Here is a 27,574-nt window from a genome sequence, read left to right as displayed (position 1 = left end):
ATTTGAAATTTTTTGCAGCAGACAATTATTACTTACTGGTCAGAACAAATTTCATGGGACAATTTCACTAATTATTATCTTGTTAACTCTGTCTAGTCATTTAATGTCAGAGCACATTATGTCTAACAATTAAAACCAATTTTTTAATGCAAAACAAAAATCTTATTTCATATTTTCCTTAAGCTGACTTAAGCTTACATCTTATATTTTTTTAAAAGCCACATAGTCACAGTCTTTTCAACTGATTATGGCTGTTTACTACAGCAAGAAGTAGAAAGTGTGAAAAGTTAGTAGCTATAGTGTATAATAAAATAACTGCTAATTATAATATTTTGATGGTTTACTTAGTCCAGGAAGGTTTACCATTGTCCAGACAGGATATTAGAATTAAAAGAACGGATGAAGGATTCAGGATATGTGTACTTAAAAATTAAATAAAAGATAAAAAAAAGAGATTAAACTCCTCAAATTTTATTCTTTTTTTAGTTTTCCCAATGCAATTTCAATTAAAATTTTCTCCTTCTGTTTTTCTCAGGCCTTTAAAAATAACACTTGTCATTTTAATGTACAATTAATTTCAAATTTTTGTAAGACAGCTAGTTTAACAAATGTCATCATTGATAAAAGAGAAAAACATTGCAATATATTATCAAGCATTCAAATATAATTTAACTTCCTATATAAATAGTTTGATATATGAGAATCATTTTAAAACCAAATTTAATTTGTTTAGATCTTGACTATGTCAAACTCTTTGAAAAATAAAGTTAGGAAATATATAGATAAAATAATAAATAGCCTACAAAAACTCAAATTTGCCACAGGTTTCAGAAAATGATTGTCTTTCTGAGAAGCTATATATAGGTAAAAGTTGATTGTCTTTCTGAGAACCTATATAGGTAAAAGTTGATTGTCTTTCTGAGAACCTATATAGGTAAAAGTTGATTGTCTTTCTGAGAACCTATATAGGTAAAAGTTGATTATTATTATTCTGAAAACTTTTAGAAGATAATTATTAACGGTGTCTTCCCGATTGTCCCACTTTTTGAAATTACAGGTAAAAAAGTAATGAAATTTTGTGGGACAATCGGGAATATGTTTGTGGGACAATTGGGAAGTTTAAATGTGGGACAATTGGGAATTGTTTTGATAGTGATTAATTTGTTTTTATAGTGTGTTGCAGTTAATTAAAGGTCACTAAACAATGTAACTTATAAAATATGAAAAAAACATGAACAAATAATAATATTTACATATTTCATTTTGCACATAGTAGGTACAATTATAGTATTATCAAACACGGAATATAATATGAAGTCATAAAATTTTAGTCTTAGATGCATATTTTTTTTAATTAGTTTTTATTGGCTTTGAACTAGCTGTCAGTAACTGCGAATACTCTCAGACCTGTTACAGTACTCAGTGTCTTTGTTGTGGTGATGCATAAGTAGCTGTCCACGTCCACTCTGTGTTTTTGTTAGATGTATTTCTGTTTGTACCCATCTGATGAGAAAAGCCTTTTTCAACTGATTTTTATAGTTTATTCTTATGTTGTACTGTTTCAACACTGTTCCAGGTTATTGGGAGGGTTGGCGCCTTCAAATAAGTTTAACCCCGCAAAATTCTGTATGTGCCTGTCCCAAGTCAGGAGCCTGGTATTCAGTGGTTGTCGTTTGTTGCTGTGTAACATATTTATTTTTCGTTCATTATTTTGTACATAAATTATGCCATTAGTTTTCTCGTTTGAATTGTTTTACATTTGCCATTTTGGGGTCTTTTATAGCTATGCGGTATGAGCTTTGCTAATTGTTGAAGGCCGTATGGTGACCTATAGTTGTTAATTTCTGTGTCATTTGGTCTCTTTGGGAGAGTTGTCTCATTGGCAATCATACCACATCTTCTCATTTTTGATGGAAGTCTGTTTCTACTTTATAGTTGGTGAAGAGTCCTGTTGACTGCAAAAGCAATGGGAATATTGGAAAAACAACCTTTAATAGTGATTCTTGGAAAGGCTGATCTGGCAAAATTATAGACATCAGCTTCGTAACAATAAAGACAGTTGTTGGGTTCAGGTGAATCTGACGTTGGGTGTAAGCAGTCTTCAATAGTGCAGAGAATGTTGTATTAATGTCCTCCGACTTCCCTAGTAAACAAGTTCATGTAGAGTGTAGAATGTAAATGAGTTTATACCTTTTTTTTGAAATTGCATGCATTATTTCTAAATTTATTTAAAAACTTTACAGAGAAAAAGGAATTAAAATTACGGTATTGACATTTGTTTTATGAATAACGTAACATTGTAGATATATTTCATAAATCAGAAATATTATATTTGTTTAATCAAAAGTGCATTAATCTAATTATTTAAAAAACATTTTTTTTAATACTTTTATAAAATTAATATTAAATGTGCAATAATTATTTCTTGTTTTTTTAGCAAAACAAACAACAGTTACCTTGTTTATCTAAGAACATTTTATTCATAAAATAATGTGGGACAATCAGAACTTTTCATGTTGGACAATCAGAACTCTAAAATTTTAAAAAGTGGGACAATCGGGAATAAACCTTATTAACAGTGTATAAACTCTATTGGATGTTTTTTTTTAATGTAAAAGTATGAAAAGGGGTACGAATTTACAGGATAATTGCAATAATATGAAGTTCAACATGATGGATGCCTGGCAGACTGGTGGCTTATCTGTACCAAATCAATTTCATCCTCCCAGAATTCAAGATTCAAGATTTTTTATTCATAACCTCAGACACATACAGGTGTACAAAAAGAAAACAGTATAGTTACAAACATAAGATAATACACCAGTCTTCAAGATAAAGTTTTAAATTTACAGGTCTGAGGCTCAGTTTTTTGAAAATTTTAGTTAGATTCGGTTGGCCTGTAGAGATGATTTTTACAGACCCGAAAGCAATTTTACAAGCCTGGGCTGCTGGGCCTGTAGCTAAACGTGAAGACTGATTCATAGTGAGACAGGGTAGACAAAGCACAAATACATTTGGGGGGGGGGGGGGGGGGGCTGTTTAAAAGACATTTGGTATTAATTGAAGTATTTCATAATTTTGTTTACAAAAATTGATTATTTCTTTTGCACTTGCCCACTTGGCTGTTATATAAATTTAGGAAACAGACCAGTAAATTTATTCATACTTGGATAAATTACACAATTACAATTGGTTAAAACATTGATCTAAGATCAGAAATATCAGCATTTTTACAGGTAAACAATACATAAAACTCATCACCTATTCCCTTATTACATAAAGTACATCATCTATTTTCATACAGAATCCCAGGTGTCTTCTTCCAGTCTCAATAAGTAACTTCAAGTTCAAATATGGAGTTCAAAAATATAATATCCATCCCTGTGTAATAATCATGATATATAGTTCCAAACAAAGCTCTAGTTTGTTAAAGCATAGTATCCCACCCCTGGATGTGTTATGTATCTGTGATAACCAATGCTGATAGTACTGATCTATTAATTGCTGTTTAACTATACTCTTCAACCAATCAATATTTACAACTACTTTGTAATATTATTCCATCCACTTAAAACTAAGACCTATATCATCAAAAATAGATTTTACAGTATTGAATCCACTTGAATTTGGTACGTAGGTTCAATCTCCATGTAATTTAATCATAGGTCTACAATAGGATATTTGACAGTTTGCTTGCTCCCTGCTTTAATGCAGTTCTGCACAAGAATGACAGAGATATCTAAAGGAACTTGACCTAATTTCATGTGAACCATAAGTTTTGTGGACCCCTACTAAAAATGTATTCCAAACCCAAGAATATTTTACAGACCTGCAGATGCATTTTTATAAAAAATTTTGTTCATTTTCAAACTCCCAAACCTGAATAATATAATAATATAGATGCCATAACAGCATCGAAAAATTGTAACTGAATATGAATAGGTAATGAGATATGTTTTATCTTTCTGTAGTGATCAAACATTGATTTGTTGCTTGAAGTTAGATCAACAAAGTTTAACTTAGATATCAGTATAAATTCGTCTGAAAAAGTAATTAATCTCTCATTTATTATTAATGTAAAAGTTTTCCCTAAACATAAGTTTAATGTTACACCTCCCTTCCTTTTAACCTTTATTTTTAAAAATAAGTATCATAATTATACCAATTAAGAGACAATAACTCTGGAACTTTACCTGTATGTAATGTTAAATTAAAAAGTTTAACATACACTGCTACTTTTGCATAGGTACTATTTCTGTACTTAAAATCTGTAGTACTGGAAATTTACTTTTAATATTTAGAACTAGTTCTTTACTTTAAAATTATTGTAATATTTAGGTACCTGTATTTTACAGTACTTGATTTGTACCTAAAATTTTGGTACATAAATAATACCAACAGTGATCACAATATTCCATGTATGAAAATCATAACTTTAAGAGATTTGAAATAGATAGACTTTCAAAATGCTGAAAATGTAACGATGTAACCAAAAATCTGTAGCACTTAAATTTCAAGTACAAATCAAGTACTATAAAATACAGGTACCTAAATATTACAATAATTTTAAAGTAACAAAATAGTACTGAATATTAAAAGTAGATTTCCAGTAGTTAAGATTTTTGGTACAGAAATAGTACCTATGCAAAAGTAGCTGTGTACATAGGCATATGATAAGTTACAGTAATTTTTATATATTCATTAACTATTTTGTCACAGCCACCAGCTTTATCATTTTTAAAGATTTTTACACTTTTTGAAAATAACATACATGTATTCGATTTCTACTGCTAACAATGAACAGAAATGTTATATTTGCAAATATTCATAGCTTGACATATTATATACACACACACCTGTCTATTGTTGAAGAGTATGTTTCCCTCCAGATGTTGGTTATTAGTGTTGTGGGTTTGCTGTCTTATTGATGTATACCCTACATCTCTTTTTATTCATATTTTTGCTTGAATGAACTATTTATTGCTGACTAAAACACAGGTTTCTTTCTTATTAACATGACTCTTACACCAAATTTTCACTCAATTTTTGAGAGACAAATTTTCCAGTTCAAATTATATTGTGTTTATGTTTATATAATGCTTTAACTTAATCTCCAGTATTAAATTTCTTTCTAATTTAACTTATTTTAAATAAATAGAAATGAATTCTAAATCAATATCAGCTGAAAGTTTTGAAAGTTTTGAAATAAAGGCTATCAATAATTAGGTCACATAACCATTAATAGTAATGGAACAATCCCCTGTAGGCTAAAACATTTACACTTTAATTTGATACAACAGATAAATGATAGTGATCAAAAAGGTTTTACCAGTCTACATTATATAAACTATTGTTTTTATGAATGGTTTCCAGTACAGTAGTTTGGCATATAGTTTTTGCAGTAATATGTTAGTAAAGTTGTTGTGTGAGGTAAACAGATTAAATGTACTTTAGAAGTAACTAGTTTCTGTAATAAAATATCAAACCAAATCATAGATGTGGAAAGGAGGGAGGCAAATTCTGTTTTTTACTCCCCAAGCAACGAAGTCGAAGGGGACTTAAGGTTTGCATTCCGTCCGTCTGTCTGTCTGTCCATCCGTCAATCGGGCAAATCAGTTTTCCACACTTTTTTTCTTCATGCTTGAAGATATTGATTTGATATTTGGTGTATTGTTTTATCATGACAAGTTACAGATCAAGTGCGAATTTTGTTCTGGTCTGATGAGTTTGTGCAGAGTTATGGTCCTTTGACTTAGAAAATTCACTAAAATAATCAGTTTTCTGCTTTTTTTTTGTCATTCTTGAAGATATTGATTTGATAATTAGTATATAGTTTTATTGTCGAGCCTGCTACTTTTGTCGCAGAAAGCTCGACATAGGGATAGTGATCCGGCAGCGGCGGCGTTAGCTAACTTCTTAAAAGCTTCATATTTTAGAAGGTGGAAGATCTGGATGCTTCATACTTTGTATATGGATGCCTCATGTTACGAAGTTTCCGTCAGTCACTTGTCCAATGTCCTTGACCTCATTTTCATGGTTCAGTGACTACTTGAAAAAAAAGTTAAGATTTTTTGTAATGTTAAATCCTCTCTTATTATAAGTAATAGGATAACTATATTTTGTATGTGCGTACCTTGCAAGGTCCTCATGCCCGTCAGACAGTTTTCACTTGACCTCGACCTCATTTCATGGATCATTGAACAAGGTTAAGTTTTGGTGGTCAAGTCCATATCTCAGATACTATAAGCAATAGGTCTAGTATATGCGGTGTATGGAAGGACTGTAAGGTGTACATGTCCAACTGGCAGGTGTCATCTGACCTTGACCTCTTTTTCATGGTTCAGTGGTTATAGTTAAGTTTTTGTGTTTTGGTCTGTTTTTCTTATACTGTATGCAATAGGTTTACTATATTTGGTGTATGGAATGATTGTTAGCTGTACATGCCTGCTAGCATGGTTCATCTGACCTTGACTTCATTTTCATTGTTCAGTGGTCAAAGTTAAGTTTTTGAGTTTTGGTCTTTTTTTCTAATACTTTATGCAATAGTTCAACTATATTTGGTGTATGGAAATATTTTATGATCTATATGTCAGTCACGCAAGTTTTATTTGACCTTGACCTCATTTTCAAGGTTCATTGCTCAGTGTTAAGTTTTTGTGTTTTGGTCTGTTTTTCTTAAACTATAAGCAATAGGTCAACTATATTTGTTGTATGGAAGAATTGTTAGCTGTACATGCCTGCTAGCATGGTTCATCTGACCTTGACCTCATTTTCATGGTTCAGTGGTCAAAGTTAAGTTTTTGAGTTTTGGTCTTTTTTTCTAATACTTTATGCAATAGTTCAACTATATTTGGTGTATGGAAATATTTTATGATCTACCAGGTATATGTCAGTCACGCAGGTTTTTTTTACCTTGACCTTATTTTCAAGGTTCATTGCTCAGTGTTAAGTTTTTGTGTTTTGGTCTGTTTTTCTTAAACTATAAGCAACAGGTCAACTATATTTGTTGTATGGAAGAATTGTTAGCTGTACATGCCTGCTAGCATGGTTCATCTGACCTTGACCTCATTTTCATTGTTCAGTGGTCAAAGTTAAGTTTTTGAGTTTTGGTCTTTTTTTCTAATACTTTATGCAATAGTTCAACTATATTTGGTGTATGGAAATATTTTATGATCTATATGTCAGTCACGCAGGTTTTATTTGACCTTGACCTCATTTTCAAGGTTCATTGCTCAGTGTTAAGTTTTTGTGTTTTGGTCTGTTTTTCTTAAACTGTAAGCAATAGGTCAACTATATTTGTTGTATGGAAGAATTGTTAGCTGTACATGCCTGCTAGCATGGTTCATCTGACCTTGACCTCATTTTCATGGTTCAGTGGTCAAAGTTAAGTTTTTGAGTTTTGGTCTTTTTTTCTAATACTTTATGCAATAGTTCAACTATATTTGGTGTATGGAAATATTTTATGATCTATATGTCAGTCACGCAGGTTTTATTTGACCTTGACCTCATTTTCAAGGTTAATTGCTCAGTGTTAAGTTTTTGTGTTTTGGTCTGTTTTTCTTAAACTATAAGCAATAGGTCAACTATATTTGTTGTATGGAAGAATTGTTAGCTGTACATGCCTGCTAGCATGGTTCATCTGACCTTGACCTCATTTTCATGGTTCAGTGGTCAAAGTTAAGTTTTTGAGTTTTGGTCTTTTTTTCTAATACTTTATGCAATAGTTCAACTATATTTGGTGTATGGAAATATTTTATGATCTACCAGGTATATGTCAGTCACGCAGGTTTATTTTTACCTTGACCTCATTTTCAAGGTTCATTGCTCAGTGTTAAGTTTTTGTGTTTTGGTCTGTTTTTCTTAAACTATAAGCAATAGGTCAACTATATTCGTTGTATGGAAGAATTGTTAGCTGTACATGCCTGCTAGCATGGTTCATCTGACCTTGACTTCATTTTCATGGTTCATTGGTCAATGTTTAGTTTACTTGGTTAATGTTAAGTTTATGTGACAGTTGTAATAAAGCATTATACTTAGGACTATCAGCATAATATCAATGATTAGTAAAGAAGACGAGACATTTCAGCGTGTGCACTCTTGTCATGGCAAGTTACAGTTCAAGTTTGAATTTTGTTCCGTCTGATGATTTTATGCAGAGTTTTGGTCCTTGGACTTAGAAAATACACTCAAATAATCAGTTTTCCACACTTTTTTTCTTCATGCTTGAAGATATTGATTTGATATTTGGTGTATTGTTTTATCATGACAAGTTACAGATCAAGTTTGAATTTTGTTCCAGTCTGATGAGTTTGTGCAGAGTTATGGTCTTTTGACTTAGAAAATTCACTAAAATAATCAGTTTTCTGCTTTTTTATTTGTCATTCTTGAAGATATTGATTTGATAATTAGTATATAGTTTTATCATGGCAAGTTACAGTTCAAGTTTGAATTTTGTACCAGTCTGATGATTTTGTGCAGAGTTATGGTCCTTGGACTTAGAAAATACACTCAAATAATCAGTTTTCCACACTTTTTTTCGTCAAGCTTGAAGATATTGATTTGAAAATTGGTAAATAGTTTTATCATGACAAGTTACAGATCAAGTTTGAATTTTGTTTCGGTCTGATGATTTTGTGCAGAGTTATGGTCCTTGGACTTAGAAAATTCACTTAAATAATCAGTTTTAAACACTTTTTTCGTCATGCTCGAAGATATTGACTTAATATTTGATATATAGTTTACACCATGACAAGATATAGATCAAGTTAGAATTTAGTTCCAATACATTGAATTTTTAACCGGTAGGGAACTATGTATTGCCATGCAATACTCACAGAATTTTTTTGTATGTAACTGCCTGACTTGGTTGATTAGATATTTTATGCATTGTAATATCATAAGAAGTTACAGATTGATTTGAGGTATAATTTTGGTTGAGAGATTTTTGCAGAAATTGTGGCTCTTGGACATGAAATTGATTGACTTGTTAGTTTTTCAGCACCTTTTTCTGTAATGCTTAAATCTATTGATTAGATGTTTTGTATATTGGTACCATACTATAACATATAAAAATATTGTTTGTGGTGAACCATTTGGGTTGGAAAATAGTAAAGAGAGATATACAAATAATGTGAATACACAGAACCCGGATCCAATCAAAAAGAGTTCATAATTTCCTGTTTTATATCTACTAAAAGCATTCCATTTTTCTATAATTTCCATTTTAGTGTATCTGCATCAAAATAGATATATCCAAAATTAAAATTACACTGATTTGTAATGTTATAAGAAGTTGCTGATTAAGTTGCCATGTGGTCTGGTTACACATTATTGCCTGAGTTAAATTGACCCTTGGATAAAGACAATTTCTTTTAAATACCTCTCTTTTGCAGTTTTTATCTCTAGTGATTAAATGTATTGATTTTGTTTTTAGTCCACTTACTCAGTGAGATGTACAGTCCCAACTACCTGAGTAACAACTCTTTCCCAGTTTGAATGGAAAATTCCCCAATCATGTGCTGCATATAAGTTATAATGGAATGCCTAATTGTCCCAAACAAGTGGTAATCACTAGCAACCTTTTAAAGTTTATTTAGTTATAGATAATGCATATTTTAAGGTTTTTCTTGTCGTAGAACACACCTCGGGGTGTCAGGATTGGTCAAATGAAAGACCGACCGTATTATCTGACTTATATACCGTCAAAAAAATATTATTTTTTGTAAAGATTTGCAAAATTTAGCATCCTATTTTACCGACCACACTCAAGTGGGATATTCCTTTCTAATGCGTTCAGCTTTAAATACTCCCTACGGCTCATTTAGAATGTGAAATAAAACTCACTAATTAATCTAGATATAAACCTTTGAAATTATTATCCATACATAATAAAAATATTACTGTAACTGCATGAAGAAGGACACAAATGAATGGTTACCATTTGAAAACGGTGTATGACAAATACAAGACACATTGTAAGTAATTTATCCTACCAACTTAGTTTTTGGAAAGGGGGGACTATGTTTTTTTTCCATTTCTAATGACATTTCTACCGCGGAAAAGTGGTTATTTTTTCAACAATTTTATATGAATCGAATGTAATATTCAGAAAGATTGTCTTTTGAATAGCAATACATTTTTTTAACAGATAATCAGTATATAACTATATACCCTCCCCATCCGCCCCTTTTGTGAGTTTCGTGAATATTATTCTTTTATTAGTTGATCATTAGATAGAGTAAAAGGTATACATAAATTTAAAAAAGTTAAGAACTGACATGAAGACGAATATAAATACATGCAGGTCACAGTATGATTTCCTATTCAGTGTGTATCGTCCTGAAAATTGAAAACAACACGTTTAATAATTTCTTGCGTCCGAAGCGCTTTTCTGGATTTACCTTCATCAGGAACGCTCAAAGCTCAACATTTGAAATCCGAAGATGTATAAGTTCACTGAAAATGCATTAAATATTTGCCACTGGACGTTAAGCAACTAACAATCAATCAACCTATTCAGTGTTCCTCAATAAGAATTTCAAAATCTTACACACGAATATGTTAAATCTGGCTTTATTTCATGGAAGTCTACACTACAATTCATCTCACATATATGATAATGTTTCTGTATTGTAGCGATAAATTAACAAATTTCACGTTATATGTTTCTAAAATTAAAATGTGGGCAATGATGATTTTTTTACACCTATCATTGATTGAACTTTAAAAAATAAATTCCCAAATCGGCAACAAAAAAACTATCAGACGAATATGATTTTGAGGTAAATTATAGATTGCATTTTTAAACAGGAAAATAATGACCTCAGATAGGATATTATTTTATGCCTTGGAGCATATTTCATTGAAACATGGTATCGTTCGGGTTGATTCTGAAAAAGAATTACCTATGGTTCTGAAAGACAATAACTCCATATAGGTATATAAGGTTTAATAAAAGATAAAACTAGTGAGAAATATGAAAACTAGGCATAGTAATTGTTTGTATAAAAAACCCCAGAATATGTGTCCATAAAAAACACCAAATAAACATTGTTCTGTTTTTTTTTAAATGCTAATCTATGTTTTACTGGTAAATTATTAAGTCAGGGATTTTGTTACCACAAATTACTCAAAACCTTTAATAAATTCTTCCATAGATACAAAGATTTGGTGTGCAAGTTTGGCTGTACCTGTAAAAAACTTATTTCAGACGAAATAGCACATCCTAAATTTTACGGTGATGTTATTTACCAAGCCTGGAAATTTATATACAACCCTATTTAACTTATCAATCCTTTAGATAAAATTATTCTAAAAGGTTACCAATTCAACAAATTGAACAATGTAATTAGATCTTTGAACATTGTTTTTATTGGTATAAATATTGATTTTGTTATCAGTAGATTAAAACCATACTAAATAGTATTTTTGTACACATATGCACTTTCACAGTTCTACAATCTGTCAATACCTATATTTTGCCATTGCACAAGGTCATGTTTTTCTCTGACTGTTAAATGACGTCTTTACACTAAATCCATTGGATGTTGGATGTGTACTGATTGATATATTAGTCTTAGATACATGATTTCTTTATTAGTTGTTATTGGCTTTTAACTAGCTGTCAGTAACTGCGAGTACTCTCAGATCTGTACTTTGTGTCTTTTGCTGTTAGGGATGTATAGATACACTGCCGTGTCCGGTCTGTGTTTTTGTTAGATGTTTTTCTGCTTTGTATCGATCTGATGAGTGAAGCCATTTTCAATTGATTTTTATAGTTTGTTCTTGTGTTGTACTGTAACCACTGTCCCAGGTTAGGGGAGAGTTGAGCACTTACAAACATGTTTAACCCTGTCACATTTTTTATGTTCCTGTCCCAAGTCAGGAGCCTGTAGTTCAATGGTTGTTGTTGGTTCGTGTCTGTATTTGTTTTTCGTAAATTGTTTTGTTATAAAATAGGCCATTAGTTTTCTCGATTGAATTGTTTCATATTTTTCATATCGGGTCCTTTTATAGCTGACTATACGGTATGGGTTTTTCTCATTGTTGAAGGCCGTACGGTTGCCTATAATTGCTTACATCCACTTTATTTGAACTTGGGTGGATAGTTGTCTCATTGGCAATCATACCACATCTCCTTATTTTTATATAGTCTTTGGTTTATCAAATATCAAACTAATATGTGTTGAGGTAGTCTTCAAGTTGCAGGTTTAAAAACAAATTTGAAATCAAAATATTATATTAAATATGCATGATTTAGATTGATAGTTATTGAATTATTATTTTTTTCTAATTTCAGAGTTTCAGTAACCAAGACTATAGGATTTCACAGTCAGTGCTAATTGTTGGACAAGTTTCTCTTGCTACCATTTTAGTGTGTGTGATAAAAAATTCCATATACTTAAAATTCTCGACATGGATATCTGTAGTAATTTGGATTTTATTATTAGCAATTTCCAATATTTACTTTCACATACCAAGTCGGAAGCAGACTACGGATGATGTGGCTGTTACATTTTTCTTGATTTTTATGTGTCATGTGATGTTACCAATGTCTAAAATGTTATCGTTATGTTTTGGTGGAATGACCATTGTAATACAGATAACAACATCAGGAATTTTATCACCAAAAGAAAATATGGTAGCTGAGGTAATATTCCATTTTTTTTATAATATGGTCTTAAAAAATAACCATTCACACACATTGAAGTTGTTTCATCCCACCCAAGAATGGACTGTAAGTATCTACCTTCAAATGGTATAGATCATATATACTGTCAGTTCATACATTTGAGTTTTGATATTGGGCACTATAATATCATATAAGCAATACATTGTCTTTAGAATCTTTAGTACCATTAGAAAAATAAAAACTTGATAGCTAGATTAGGTAGCACTGAATAGATGTTCAAAAACATAAGATTGCAACACTCATAAATGAAACTCAGGTTCATACTATCATAAAAGCTTCCACTTGTATACAGAAAAATGTACAGTCAATTACTATAAAGAAGATAGAATGATTGATCTATATTGACTAATTCTACCTGAAAAGGCTAATTTCATAATGAAATTTTCTAAAGTATCCTGACAAGTTGACTTTTCACATAATTGTTATAATGATCTTTGTAGTAATGACTCCTCAAGAAATTAGTCTAGCTAGGTCAGACAAAGTTGACTGCTGAATGGTCAATAATGTGTTGGTTTTTTTACAAGTAACTGAATCTAATCCATGATGGGGTATGCTGCTTAGAATACAATTCCTTTCATTAGGTGTTTTTGCAAGAATGTAAACAAGCATGAAGGATTGTATATGTGTATATCTTATTGTTATGCAGTTTGCTTGTTTAATAAGACAAAACTTTTAAACATTATAAAGATAACTTTATATCAAATTCTTCTAAGGCTATAAAATTTAAGATTTCTGTTCAAAAGACTAAAAAAGAAGTCTTAATAAAAATGAGACAGGTTTTGTCTCCCCTTGACAAAGTCTAATTTGCAAAACTTAAGGTTTGCCTTTTCCTGGGGTGGCGATGTCAACGATGTTTTAGTTTGTGATTAGTCAGTTTATGGGGAACCACTAGTGATTGGTCATTGATATTTTGTATGCAGGTAATTGCCAATGAAACAACTCTCCCCCAAAGACCAAATGATGTAGAAGTAAACAATCATTTGAGTAAACCTCAGGGGGGTGTCAGTTAGTTTACATATATTAATTTCTATTAGGTCAGTTAAAGGGTAACCACTAGTAGTAGGTCAATGATATTTGGTATGCAGTTGTATTAGCATTGGCACATCTCATTTCCAAGGAGATTATTATATCCCGCCCACTCAGCCATGGTCTATTTACTATAAATGTTCTACATAGTTTGCATGTTAAAGTTTGATTTATAGATCAGTTTTAGATGAAACACTACTGTTTAGTCAATGATATTTGGTGTGCAGTTGTATTAGCATTTGCAAGGCTCATTTCCATAGACTTTTTATGGCCTCACACCCTCATCATGGTTCATTGATTTGAAACTTTTGCATAGTTTACAAGTATCAAACCTATTTGAAAGCACAGTATAAGAAGGCATGGTTTCAACAGATTAAGTATAATGACCTAGCTTTCAGTAACTGCAAACATTCATTGATACAATATTATATATTATAGTTATATGGTTTTAATGAATCTGTATGTCCTCTGTAAGACAGTTTATGGGGCCTCAGTGGCCGAGTGGTCTAGGTACATGTAGTCGAACTACTATTTCACTAGTGTGTCAACACTGAGGTTGTGTGTTCGAATTCTGATGTGGCAGGTGCACTTGACCCCAATCTTAATTGACTAGGATCGTCAGTTTTCCTACAGAAGGTTGGTGGTTCTCTCCAGGGACTCTGGCTTCCTTCACCAATAAAATCTGACCGCCACGAAATAGCACAATAGTGCTGAAAACAGTGTTAAACATCAATCAATCAACCAATGAATGTAATACAGTTTTTTAGAATCATGAATGCCTTTTCTGACCTGATTTTATTTGACAAAAGGGAAGCTTGAGTATTCAAAATACTAGATTGAACCCCTGATCTATCAAAATGCAATGCGTTGGTTGCTGTCTCATTAATGTTTACCCCTCACATGTTCATTTCTAATATCTTACATTTAACAGGACATTTTTATAGACTTTTTTTATTGTAAGAAGGAAGTAGTTGTATGCTTCCCATTGGTGGATTCAGTGGGGTATTCTGGGGGCTGGAACCCACCTTTTTTTTTTTTTAAATTATGTGAACATGTCATGGTGTTCTTGGGTCAAAATGACTGGATCAGCATCAGCTTCCAATCCACTTTTCAAATTGTTTCAGTGATAAGAATGAAGGAATCTGCAATCTGTAATTCATTACTTGTGGTTAACTGCAAAGCAGTAATTTATATGGCACTATAGAAAATTTGTTGATCAATGACAGAAAAAAAAGAGAAAGTACATTATGGGACTTATTTGCTCCTTTAGATTCAAGTAATATGAAAAATAGTATAGCATAATTTTTTAAAGGTCTGATGAAGGTGTTCAGTAAATGAAAGCATTTGTTGTGGCTTGATGAAGCAATTTGACCACAATATGCTTAAAGTGGTTTAACAAGGAAACTTTGTCAGATTAATTTAAAGTGAAAAATAGGCAAAATTGAAGAAAATTTAAGCTTAAGTAACAGAAATCACAACTATCCTTAATAATTTTTTACCAGAGAGCAGATAATTACAAGGTACATATCCTCTAAACATTGTTTAGGTTGAGAGTTGTGATCTATTACAGTATTTATACCCATCCCTCTAGAGCCTTTAGTTGCTGTGTAACTAGGATGTTAAACACCCCCAAACAACAATATATTACTTATTGATATGAAAATAAGGAAATATGGTATGATTGCCAATGATACAACTATCTACCAGAGTTCAAATGAGGTGGATGTAAGCAATTATAGGTCACCTTACTGCCTTCAACAATGAGAAAAGCCTATACTGTATAGTTAGCCATAAAAGGTCCCAAAATTCAAAGTGTAAAACAATTCAAACTAGAAAACCATGAATTAACAGCCTAATTTTTAACAGTACAATTTATGAAAAATGAATATGACAGACATGAACCAACAACATCCATTGAGAGGCAGTTTGAGTAAACCTGAGGCAGATCCAGCAGGGTGTCATGCGGTGCATGACTTCAATTAATATTTTGGATGATTTATCAAATAATATAAAACTAATTTGATACTATTTGAAAGTTTGTATTTGTGACCCCTTTGAAAAAATTCTGGATCCATCCCTGACTATGGTGAGGCTTTGGTGTTATTTTGCAATTTTTCTGAATTTATGGCCCTTTAATCATGTTTATGGCTGCATGACCAATGAAAGGAAAATATTTTTAAAAGGCATACCAGTGTTTTATTGAAAAACACAGACTCAACACTTATTTCTAGAAATACAGAAATTTTGAAATACGTTTGATGTTTATAATAGGACCAATTGCCCTTAAATTATATGTTTTCCTTTGAGACAAAAAATCATTGCAGTTATATTTGATACTCGTTAATCTTTTATCAGATAATTAAGGTATAACAGTGCTGTATTTTTACAGTTGTCTCTGTAAATCCCTAGTTGATGTTTGCAACTCATCAAATACAGTACTTATATTTCTTTTATTAGAATGAATATTAAATGAAATGGGACTATGTATAATACTTCAATCCATTGAAAAAAGGGTTGAATTAGAAAGATTTTTTAAAGTTTTGCAAATTAGTAAAAATTTTAGATGATAAGCCGAAGACTATCTCTGTCTGGTTGCTTGTGTTATATTGTTTGTTTTAAAATACATGTAATATATATGAGCCTTTGCATTGCATGAAAGATTTACTTCTTGCATGAAAGATGGAAATAAAAGATTTTTGATGATAAAATATTAAATTTCCTGTTGAAAAATATAAAGGTCCATCAACTCCTAAAATATATTTCTAAATGGTCTATAAAAAATTCTCCTATTTTCAACTTCTGATAGGATGTAACTTTAATGCCTAAGTATGCTTTAAATACTTAATCCCCTTTAGCAAAGTACTTTTAAGTCAAAAGTTATTTTTTGAATCTTACCAAAAATACAAATGATTAAATGAAATGAAGGAAATGTGCTGTTCGTGAGCCAAGATCATTGCTTGCACAAGACAAATTGTTGCGATTGATGTTAATTGATTTTTATTTAATCTCTAAGAAATGCCATACATTCCCAGGAAGTACTTAAGTAGTGGGATAAGGATTATTGTATCGATTGATGAGGATAAAAAGCTTGAAAAATGTTTCCATTGCTAAAAATATGGCCATAAAATTTCAGAAACAAAAAAGAATACTGAATTGTAATGTTAGTCCATAGGAAAATAAAAGATTACCTTTTCTAAAAGTTTCCAGTAAAACTATTGGTTACAATGTCTTAAATATTTATTCAGGTTTAAATGGATTGTTTGACTAATTCAATTTAGTTTACTGAAGAATAAGCTTAATTGCACACTTTTAGTTTTCAATTTAAATTTTCTAATAAAGTTTTAATTGCAATATTCTCAGGCAAGGATCCATAAATTTTTAAAAGATTTAATTAACACAAAACTATTATCAGATAGGAGTTACAAAATGATGCAATTCTCAATTTTAATTTCTCTCAGAAAATGTCTGTCATTTTGTGTCAAAAATAAAGTGTAAGATATGCAAAAGTAAGGTGATATGATATGATATCAAATGAGACCAATGATTAAAGGGATGATAAAGTGTATTTCTACTATTAAATTATAAAACTATATCATTATGAATGCTTGCAGTTACTGAAAGCTAGCTCAAAGAACTTAAAGGGGCAATTAGCAGTCAAATTCATTATCACCAATTTAACTCAAATTTTCATATTTGATTGATTTATAACATACTAAAATGTATAAAAAATTATCCAAATAACAAAAGTTCAAAAGAAACAATTAAAAATGCATGGACTCTTTATACTGTATGGCATTTTATGCTGTACTTTAGACTAGATAATTTAGACTAGTCACTGTCTAATTAACCATTGAGATGATCTCCCAATAACATGAAATATACATAAATAGACAGACAAGCACATGCAATCATGTACTGACAATTTCTTGAGGTCTGTTTGATTTCATGTCATAGATTACAAAAATGTGCAAGTCATTGTTTTATCTGTATAAAAATGATTTTTTGTGGGCTGAATCAGTCAATGAAATGGTTCTTCTGATGGCTCCCTTATTTCACTTTTCAATGTTGACATTTTTTTCTTTTTCGATAACTGAACATGTGCAAGCCATCTCCAGCCAAGAGTGAAATTAAAGGTCTCATGAATATAAATTCAAATGAGGTTGAATTATTGACTTACAAGCCAATAACACATCAGTTATGTTTTTGAGCTTATTTTAATAAAATTAAACCAAACTGACTACTAATAGAGAATTATTATTTCACAATTCTGCCTATATACATGTTTGAAACAAAAAATTATCATATTTTGATTTTTTGTCTAAATTATAGCTAATGCCCCTTTAAGCAAGCAACTGATAAAGAAACAATAGTTTTCTAGACTAATTTTTTCTACTGTTCTTAGTATTGTTGTTCTGTACATTGTTTTTAGTATTGTTGTTCTGTACAATTGTTCTTAGTATTGTTGTTCTGTACATTGTTCTTAGTATTGTTGTTCTGTACACTGTTCTTAGTATTGTTGTTCTGTACATTGTTCTTAGTATTGTTGTTCTGTACACTGTTCTTAGTATTGTTGTTCTGTACATTGTTGTTCTGTACACTGTTCTTAGTATTGTTGTTCTGTACATTGTTGTTCTGTACAATTGTTCTTAGTATTGTTGTTCTGTACATTGTTCTTAGTATTGTTGTTCTGTACACTGTTCTTAGTATTGTTGTTCTGTACATTGTTGTTCTGTACACTGTTCTTAGTATATTTGTTCTGTACATTGTTCTTAGTATTGTTGTTCTATACACTGTTCTTAGTATTGTTGTTCTGTACATTGTTGTTCTGTACACTGTTCTTAGTATTGTTGTTCTGTACATTGTTGTTCTGTACAATTGTTCTTAGTATTGTTGTTCTGTACATTGTTCTTAGTATTGTTGTTCTGTACACTGTTCTTAGTATTGTTGTTCTGTACATTGTTGTTCTGTACACTGTTCTTAGTATTGTTGTTCTGTACATTGTTCTTAGTATTGTTGTTCTGTACATTGTTCTTAGTATTGTTGTTCTGTACATTGTTTTTAGTATTGTTGTTCTGTACATTGTTCTTAGTATTGTTGTACTGTAGTAATTCTTGTGTCAAATAATTGCCTATTACATTGTGTATTAACATATCCTTTTATTGATAAGCAGTATTCAGATTATTTTTTTTTATTTCATCACATTTTTGTTGTTTTTACCAACTTTCAGGACAAACTAATTTTAGTTCTGTAAATGCAAGTATAAATGAGACAGAATGGAAACAGAAATGACATTTGACTGGGCAATTATTTGACAAGAGAATAAGTCCTAATAACATTTTAATACTAATAATAGTTGTGTCAGAAATTTAATTCAGATTTGTTAAATTTTGTAAAAATTTACATGTTGGAAAATTGCTCATCATGTTATTCAGATAGCATTTTTCTGTAATTTACAAAAATTGTGGGGATGACAGTACAAAGTTAATTAACTATTCATAGTAATTTAAGACATACTTCTTTTGAACTGAGTTTTACTGTGCGTATTGCTTTGTGTTTCTTTATTCTACATTGGCTAGAGGTATAGGGGGAAGGTTGAGATCTCACAAAACATGTTTAACCCTGCCCCATTTTTGCGCCTGTCCCAAGTCAGGAGCCTCTGGCCTTTGTTAGTCTTGTATGTTTTTTTTAATTTTAGTTCTTATATATGTTTTGGAGTTTAGTGTGACGTTGATTTCCACTGAACAAGTACACAATTTTATTTAGGGGCCAGCTGAGGACCACCTCCGGGTGCGGGATTTTCTCGCTGCGTTGAAGACCCATTGGTGGCCTTCAGCTGTTATCTGCTCTTTGGTCGGGTTGTTCCCCATTTCCATTCTCAATTTTATTTTATTATATATGAATAAAAGGAGATGTGAGTTATAAGTCAATGAGATCCAGTTATAAGTCAATGAGATCCAGTTATAAGTCAATGAGATCCAGTTATAAGTCAATGAGATCCAGTTATAAGTCAATGAGATCCAATAAAAAAACAAAACAAAAGACATATTTTGTCTATTGTGTGTATGTTTATATTACTTAATTTCAAGAAATCTTTTCCAAAATAAACTACTTTATTTGATATTAGAAAAAGACTATAGGATGATATGATTTAAAAAAAGAATAGTATGTTATACCAGATAAGTAACTGTTTTTTTATTGTTTGTTTGGTTCCATATGTTGTTGAACTAGCTTTATAAAACTGTTAGCAAACTATTTTTTCTAAGTTTCATACATTTTTCATTCATGAGAAATAATATTTTGTAATTCAGATCAAACACATAGTTAACATATACATTATTATATAAACATAGTTTGTGAATTAAACTGATCTATTTTAGTCTTGGATCAACATTGTATAATTTTTTTTTTGTATCTTTATTTTTCAATCATTTGTTTAACAAAGACTACAATGATAAAAGATTCTTATGGTTTTGAATTTTGGTGCACATATGTCATACAACTATCAAAACTTGCTTGCAAGAATACCTTTCAACCCATTCATGCACTTTTTGCGAAAAAAAATACATTATGAGGCCACATTTTGGATGATATGATTTATAAATACATTAAAAATTTTGATATCTTAACAAGTAAGGTATTTTACCTTAAGATTCTTTTTTAAAATAATATACATTTGTTTTTTCAAAAAATATTTTTTTGATACTGACATAAAGAGGTCTCTAAACACAACAGCTCCAATGGAGCTTTTGTTTGTTAAAGCCATATGAATATAAATATAAATAAGAAGATGTGGTATAATTGCCAATGAGACAACTCTCCACAAGAGACCAAATGACACAGAAATTAACAACTATAGGTCACTGTACGGCCTTCAACAATGAGTAAAACCCATACTGCATAGCCAGCTATAAAAGGCCCTGAAATGACAAATTTAAAACAATTCATACGAGAAAATTAACGGCCTGATTTATGTACAAAATAATGAACAAAAAAAAAAAAATATATACAGCAACAAACGACAACCACTGAATTACAGAATGTATTTCAGCGGAAATAAATTATGACAAATAAAAAGTTTAGGTAATGCCAAAAGCACATAATTAACAGGGCCAGGTGATGAATCATGCACTGTTATTATTATGTATTTTTGGCATTACCTATACTGTTACAATGTATTTAATTTTTAATTTGAGCACAAACTATGTTTGCTATTAATTATATTTTTGTCAATCAGCGTTTGATAAAGGATTTCAATTTAAACTCATAAATCTATATTTGCTTTGCAATAATGTTATAATCCTCCTATCCAAATGAGGTAAAATTAATGTCTTGCAAGACAATAATGTATTAGCAATTTTTCTTTTTCTCATTTTGGCAAAATTGAACCATTTAGCTGGCTGCTAATAGAGACTTAAGTTTAATATTCCATTCATGTAAACGTTTGAAGCCAAAAATTGTACCTATAAAAGAAGAAGAAATCTATTTCAAAATAACAGTAATAATTGCTTTAATATGAAACAAGCATTCCATCATATTGTTTATTGGTTAAGAGCACAATATCTTCACATCTTTATTCTAGAAGAAAAAGAAAAGAAAAATGATTCTTTTCTTTTAATTTTATCTCCCTTTAATGTCATTGAATGAAAAGTTATCCCCATCAGCTTATTGTTTCTAGTAACTATTATTTTTGTATATATATGTCCTGGTATTCTCCAGTGAATTGAAATTTTATTGAACTTTGCATATCCCATTCATATAAATGTGCTGTTCTATAATTTCCCTGCTCAGATATCTGTCTCCACATAGATGATGAGCTTTGTTTACTACAAGTTTTTGATTTAAATGAATGTGTTAGACTGATCAGATAAATTCATTATATAATATAGAATGTGTTTTTGGAGACTATATTGCGAATTAAAAAAGTCTGAAAACAGGATTCACTGCACACGGATTTATTAATGAAGTAAATTGTGACCCTACACTGCTGCAGTACAGCACACAGTAATATACTATTTACATGTTGGGTGAATTGACTTTAATGTCTGTGTTTGAAAACATTGAATAGGATGTCACATAAAAATAATAAACTCAATATTCTGTCCTTAATTATGGAATTGGAATCAAAATAACTGCAACCACATTCATGACATTGTTTGCTTAAAATTTTTACCTTGAGTTGCCTATACATTTTTTTTGTAGAATATAACATATACATATATCCAAAATAAAAATAGGGCGAACGAACCTAGGGCGAGCATGTAATCTGGGCGAACGGACCTAGGGGGAGCATGTTATCCTGGCGAACGGACCCCCCCCCCCTTTCTGGGAATTTTTTTGTTGTAATATGCTGTTCATCTTATTCGGTTCTGACTAGACTAGCAGGGTCAGATACAGCTATTTTTAAAAAGAGGAACCTTACCCAGGATAAAGGGTCAGTTCCAACTAAATATCCCCATTCAAATGCATTGATCGTCAATAAAAAAAGGGGGGTTTTTCAACCCGGTTTCAACCTCCGGAATCCCCTGTCCCTGGATCCACCACTGACTAGAGTCTTAATGTGTACAAACCTGACGTCAAATTATGTACTATAGAAGAAATAAATAATATCACATTACATCCAAATGTCAATTATATTACGATGTTAATGGAAGAAGTTCCCGCGCAAATGTCATGTGTTAAATGGAATACACTAAAAAAGAATTTTAGGTGTATGTTAGCATTCGCATTCCGATCAATTTACACAGTTCAATAAAATATATATGTTAACTATATTTATATTGGATTTGAATTTAGATACTTTATCAGAGAAATGATTTGTTTCTCGCAGACAACGCTAAATAATATACATTAACTCGACATTGAATCTGAACACCCCTAAAACAAAATGGTATATGCAATCGACCAAACAGATTTTCCTAATATCGATAAAGGTGAAATACGTAGAATAAGAATTGTGCACACTGAAATAACATCAGAGATAAAGCCCTATGTAAAGTGAAAACCAAATAAAAAACATATATAAAATCATTGTTTATGAAATTTTCTTGCATAGTAACATTGAAGTTGAAGCTGAAAACGATTACATGTATCCTGTCAACCACTGAAACAATTAATACTGTCTCCTTGACTACTTCCGCGCGCCATGGTATGGTAAAATGATATATTGTGATAGTGTATGTTAAATAAAACAACAAAGCTCATATAGGAACCAACCCCCAATGAAATCTTCTTCAAAGGACTTTGCTTCTGACAAAAGTATTTACCTTTCTTTCAGAAGACAGATCCTCACTTCATTTTCATTTTTTACCAAAAATATCTTATGAGAAAAAATATTTATGAGTCTTATATGAATCAGTACATACTGATAATTGATTTTGACTCAAATATGTATTATTGTAAGTGCATTTTGGTTCTTTAAAGTTTTAATCCATAATAAATATAATTGGCAATAACTATTACAATCAGTGATAGTTGATCAAAAACTCTGGCTGCTTATTAACTTTTGAGTGTTGGTGGCAAAGTTTACAGATCTTATAAAACAATCAACAAAAAATCATGGAGCATGTGAAAAATAAAAGATGTGATATAGAACAAAGTTTATATTGTGCTTTTTATGGACACATAATCATGTTTTTTTTTATACAAACAATGAATCTTGTTAGATTTCGGTTTTTAAATCATATCTGTCTCTCAGTTATTGAACATTTCTGTTTATCTGGTATATTTATCTGTGGTAAGGAAATAATGCAGATGTTAATCTTTACGTCAATCTCATCCTCAAGTTTTTGAATAAGTATTTATTTTAGAAATTAAGGAAGTTGGTTAGTGGTTGTCTTTTATTATATTCTTATTATTTGTCCTTAATAGAATTTGGTGTTTGTGAGCGTCAGATATTCAAAAGTCCTGGTAAAATTTATTTTCAACTTTTCTAGACTCAGCTTTATGAGCTTGACAACTTTTTGGAAGACCTGTGAATGGACAAATTACTTGCAAATACCTAATTGGTCAACTATATTTGGTGTAAATTAGAATAATTGTAGTGTTAACATGTCTGTCTGACCGGGTAAGTTAAAGACCTTAACCTCATTTTCATAGTTCATAAGTCAACATTAAGTGTTTGTGGGTCCTTTTATCAGATACTTTAAATAGTTGGTCAAGTATATATGGATCATTGATCAAAGTTAAGTGTTTGTGATTAGGTTCTTTTCTCAGATATATACTATAGTCGACTTTGTTTGGTGTATGTAATACTGCAATTGTAATATGAACTTATCTGTTCTACTGGGATCATCTGACCTTCACCTCATTTTCATGGGTTAATGATAATTTTAAGTTTCATTGCGCCTGTAGTAAGATCTTTAAAACTCAACATAAACTTCAATAAAATGAGTAAAGCAAGACAAGACATTTCAGCTTGTGCACTTTGGCTACTAAGGTATATTTCTCATTACACATACATGACAGTTCAATAATATTAGGTATGAAGATTTGTTTTAAAGTGCATTTTGCCTGCCTTGCACTAGTAGGTGTTGATTAACCTTGACCTCATTTTCAAGCTTAAGTGGTTAGGTTCTAAGATTTTAAATCTTTCTCAATATCTATGTGAAGTACTGTTTAGATGCTAGCCATTATAAAAAATTTGCAATCTTGGAGACCATTTGATATACTCATTTTCATACTTGGTATGAATGCTCAAGTGTAAGGTCCTGTTTCTATACAGAAAACTAAATTCTTGTTGGTATCCTTTTATAGTATGATGAAGAAAGATTTTTTCTTCCTAGTCGGACTATCTAGTGTTTGACACCTACCGTACCCTCAGTTCAGTTAAGAGAATATATAAGATAAACAGATTTGAATTGGTACAATATTGAAATTGAATTTATATCCTTTTATTGAAATGATTTCAGCTTGTTTCAAACTTTGTAATTCTACTGAGTGCTAATATGATGGGAATTGGTCACAAATATCTTACTGATCTACATCACAGACACACTTTCTTGGAAGCAAGGAGTATGATCCAGGTCAAGAAGAAGCTTGAATGGGAAAATAATCAAAGGGTATGTAATTACTAGGCTTTTAAAATGAAAAGTAACTGTAACATAATTTTTATTTTGACCAAAAATGAATAACATACAAGACAACACACATAGACAAAAATGAATGTAAACATATATAAAACACAAGACAAAGCTATATATGTACCAGGCGGGCTACAAATAATTTTTTATCCGCCAAAATATACAATATAATATATAAATGGTAAAACAGTGGCCATATACTAGTAAGCAAAACTTTTCATAAAATAAATGACTATATAGATAATGCACTTCTGCCTCTGCATTGATAATATGACTCAATGCAAATAATGAAAGACTTATAACAGGCTATATTTATAATGTCTCCCTAGTGATAGTGATGTTACTAGCTCAGTAAACATTCCCTGCACTATCTAGTTTAAAAGTACACCTTCTTCTATCTATACAGTCACAGTTATCAGACCTTATTATATCAGGCATTAAAATGATATACATATGTATTAAGATTTAGGTTATTGAAAATTTTTATTTTTGAATTTTTTCGTATGGTAAAATGGGTGGGTATTGTTGTATCATTTAATAGTAGTTGCGGTGTGTTATATTTTCAGGACGAATTGTTAAATTGTTGTATACCAGGAGATATGGTAGAAGAAATGAAAGGGGATATTACAGAGAAAATGTTAAACCATACAAATAAAAATCCTGAGTTATATGTAGAATCACATTACCAGGATGTTAGGTATGTGTGGATTTAAGAATGTGAAGTACTGTTATATGTAATCCATGTAAAGAAGTTAATATCTGTGTAAAACCTACATGAAGAAATGGTGAGAAAAAAGAAAGAAATGCATATTGATGATAAAACTATTCAAACTGAAATCTCAATACAAAAATAAAAAAACATGTGATAAGTTTATGCATCAAAATAACAAGCAAATAAAACAACACACTTTGTATGAGGGTAGTAATGGGGGTACCTTCATGACGAATAATGGTAAAAATTCTTGCCAAATGACGTTAACGGTAATTTTTGGTGCATGACGATAAAATGTACACTTTCTTTTAGACAATAAAGAAATCAACTGATTTTGACGAATCACGTTAATTTTTTTCCAAAAATAACGGTAACGATAATTATTTGAGACCTCTGATGAATCACGATAAGGAAATTTTGACGAATCACGGTGAAATTTTAATCAATTTGACGCTAACGGTAGCAAAAAATGACCGTTTGACGCATAACAGTAAAGGGCATTCCTTCACTCCTGTATTACAAAAACAATTCAGAAATATATCAAACATTTTGTCCATCTTCCAATTGTCTGTGCGATAAAAAAAACTTCTCTGAAACTGGTTCCTAATTGAATCATAGCTGGCCTGAATCATCTTTAGGGAGTCTACATACTACCAAACGTCCATCAGGGTTATTACCTTGTTATGGCCATTGAGCCTGTACAATTTTATGAAAATTACACTTTTACTATACAGCCCTCAAATGTAAATATTATTGAGTTAAAATTTTTATATGAGTTTTATAAGTTTGTTTTTTAGTTTTTACCTTATTATGCTGTTGAATAAAAAAGTTTGTGTTGCTTTCCATGTCCATTGAGTGAAAATAGTGAGACTTCTTTGAGCTTGTCTTAAATCACTGACTGATCGGTATGATAATCTTTTACTTAAGTCACAGAGTTATAAAAAAAAGAAGTTATTTTTCCATCATTTTATCTCACCTAAAATAGTTGTGAAAACAAGACTTAAAACATTATGTTTCTGGCATTGATGTCAACAAATTTTTAAGAATGTGATAATGTTACACAGGCGAGACATATTTCTGAGTTAACAGTTCATTTATGATATTAAATGTAACCTGAGTCAGCATAAATAAAGCTAAAAAGGAAAGTAAAAACTTATTTTTGGTTTGTTTACTTCAGTTTTTATCATGAATTATAGGAAGTTATGACTTGGCATAATTCCTACTAAAAAAATTGATATCTATTGCTTTCTACTACATCAATACTAATTACTTGTAAGAAAATTTTCACATGATCATGATACTTAACCAACCTCACAAAAATGTTCTAATATTATACAAAAATAACTTTCATTTGGCTGTTTAAAGACATTTTAACTGTTAATTGTGTATTGAGGTATTGATGAATTTGAACAATTTAAGGTTGGAATTTACAAAACAGACAAAAATATAAAGAACAGATATATGAATTATTTGCTTCTTATTTGTGACTTAGTATGCTAGGTAACATTTGTGACTTAGTATGCTAGGTAGCATTTGTGACTTAGGATGCTAGGTAACACTCACTAGCACAATGAAAACTTTGTCAAAAAATGTATTCTGCCAACAAAAAGACTTTATTCTTATGCCCTTTACTGCAACAGTTTGTATCAGGATTATTTGTAGTCACATTTCAAATTTATTTCCCCATTAGATAAAAATGAAAAAGTCATGAAAACTAAAGCAGAAAATTACTAGAGAATAAAGAATTATAGGAAAATTATTGCATGGGGAAAACTTTAAAATCCATGTAGATTGTAAATTTTATAGCTTAAAGATCTGAATTACAGTAAATGGTTATAATCAAGTCAACACATATACAAGTACATGTCTATATTACACAAGATGGAAAAGTTTTCTAAAGTTTTTCAAATATTGTCTTGAACTTTCCTTTTGGAATCCTTTGATATATGGCAGACAGTTGTCAGCGAGACTATAAGTCTTAACTTAAAAAAAGAAATGTGTAACTATTTGTCATGATGCTTTACATTTATAGTCATTTAACTGTGTTAGAATCCTTGTTTAACATGT

The 27,574-nt window shown here is 30.7% G+C and overlaps 1 protein-coding gene across 5 annotated transcripts in view; it reads left to right on the top strand.

Annotated features, from left to right (window-relative positions):
* The window catches only part of LOC127701136 (adenylate cyclase type 2-like), a 128,035-nt gene that overhangs the window by 57,664 nt on the left and 42,797 nt on the right, over positions 1 to 27,574 (top strand). For all 5 annotated transcript variants that reach the window (XM_052204930.1, XM_052204929.1, XM_052204931.1 and 2 more), the window contains 3 exons: positions 12,299 to 12,649; positions 24,625 to 24,774; positions 25,362 to 25,492. In XM_052204930.1, coding sequence (XP_052060890.1) covers positions 12,299 to 12,649; positions 24,625 to 24,774; positions 25,362 to 25,492 — 632 coding nt within the window. The remainder of the gene's footprint in view (positions 1 to 12,298; positions 12,650 to 24,624; positions 24,775 to 25,361; positions 25,493 to 27,574) is intronic.

This window comes from Mytilus californianus, unplaced genomic scaffold (assembly GCF_021869535.1).
Source record: "Mytilus californianus isolate M0D057914Y unplaced genomic scaffold, xbMytCali1.0.p SCAF_5, whole genome shotgun sequence".
Taxonomy (NCBI): Eukaryota; Metazoa; Mollusca; class Bivalvia; order Mytilida; family Mytilidae; genus Mytilus; species Mytilus californianus.
The sequence above is the reverse complement of the archived record's forward strand: the minus strand, read 5'-3'. Positions and strand labels throughout refer to the sequence as shown.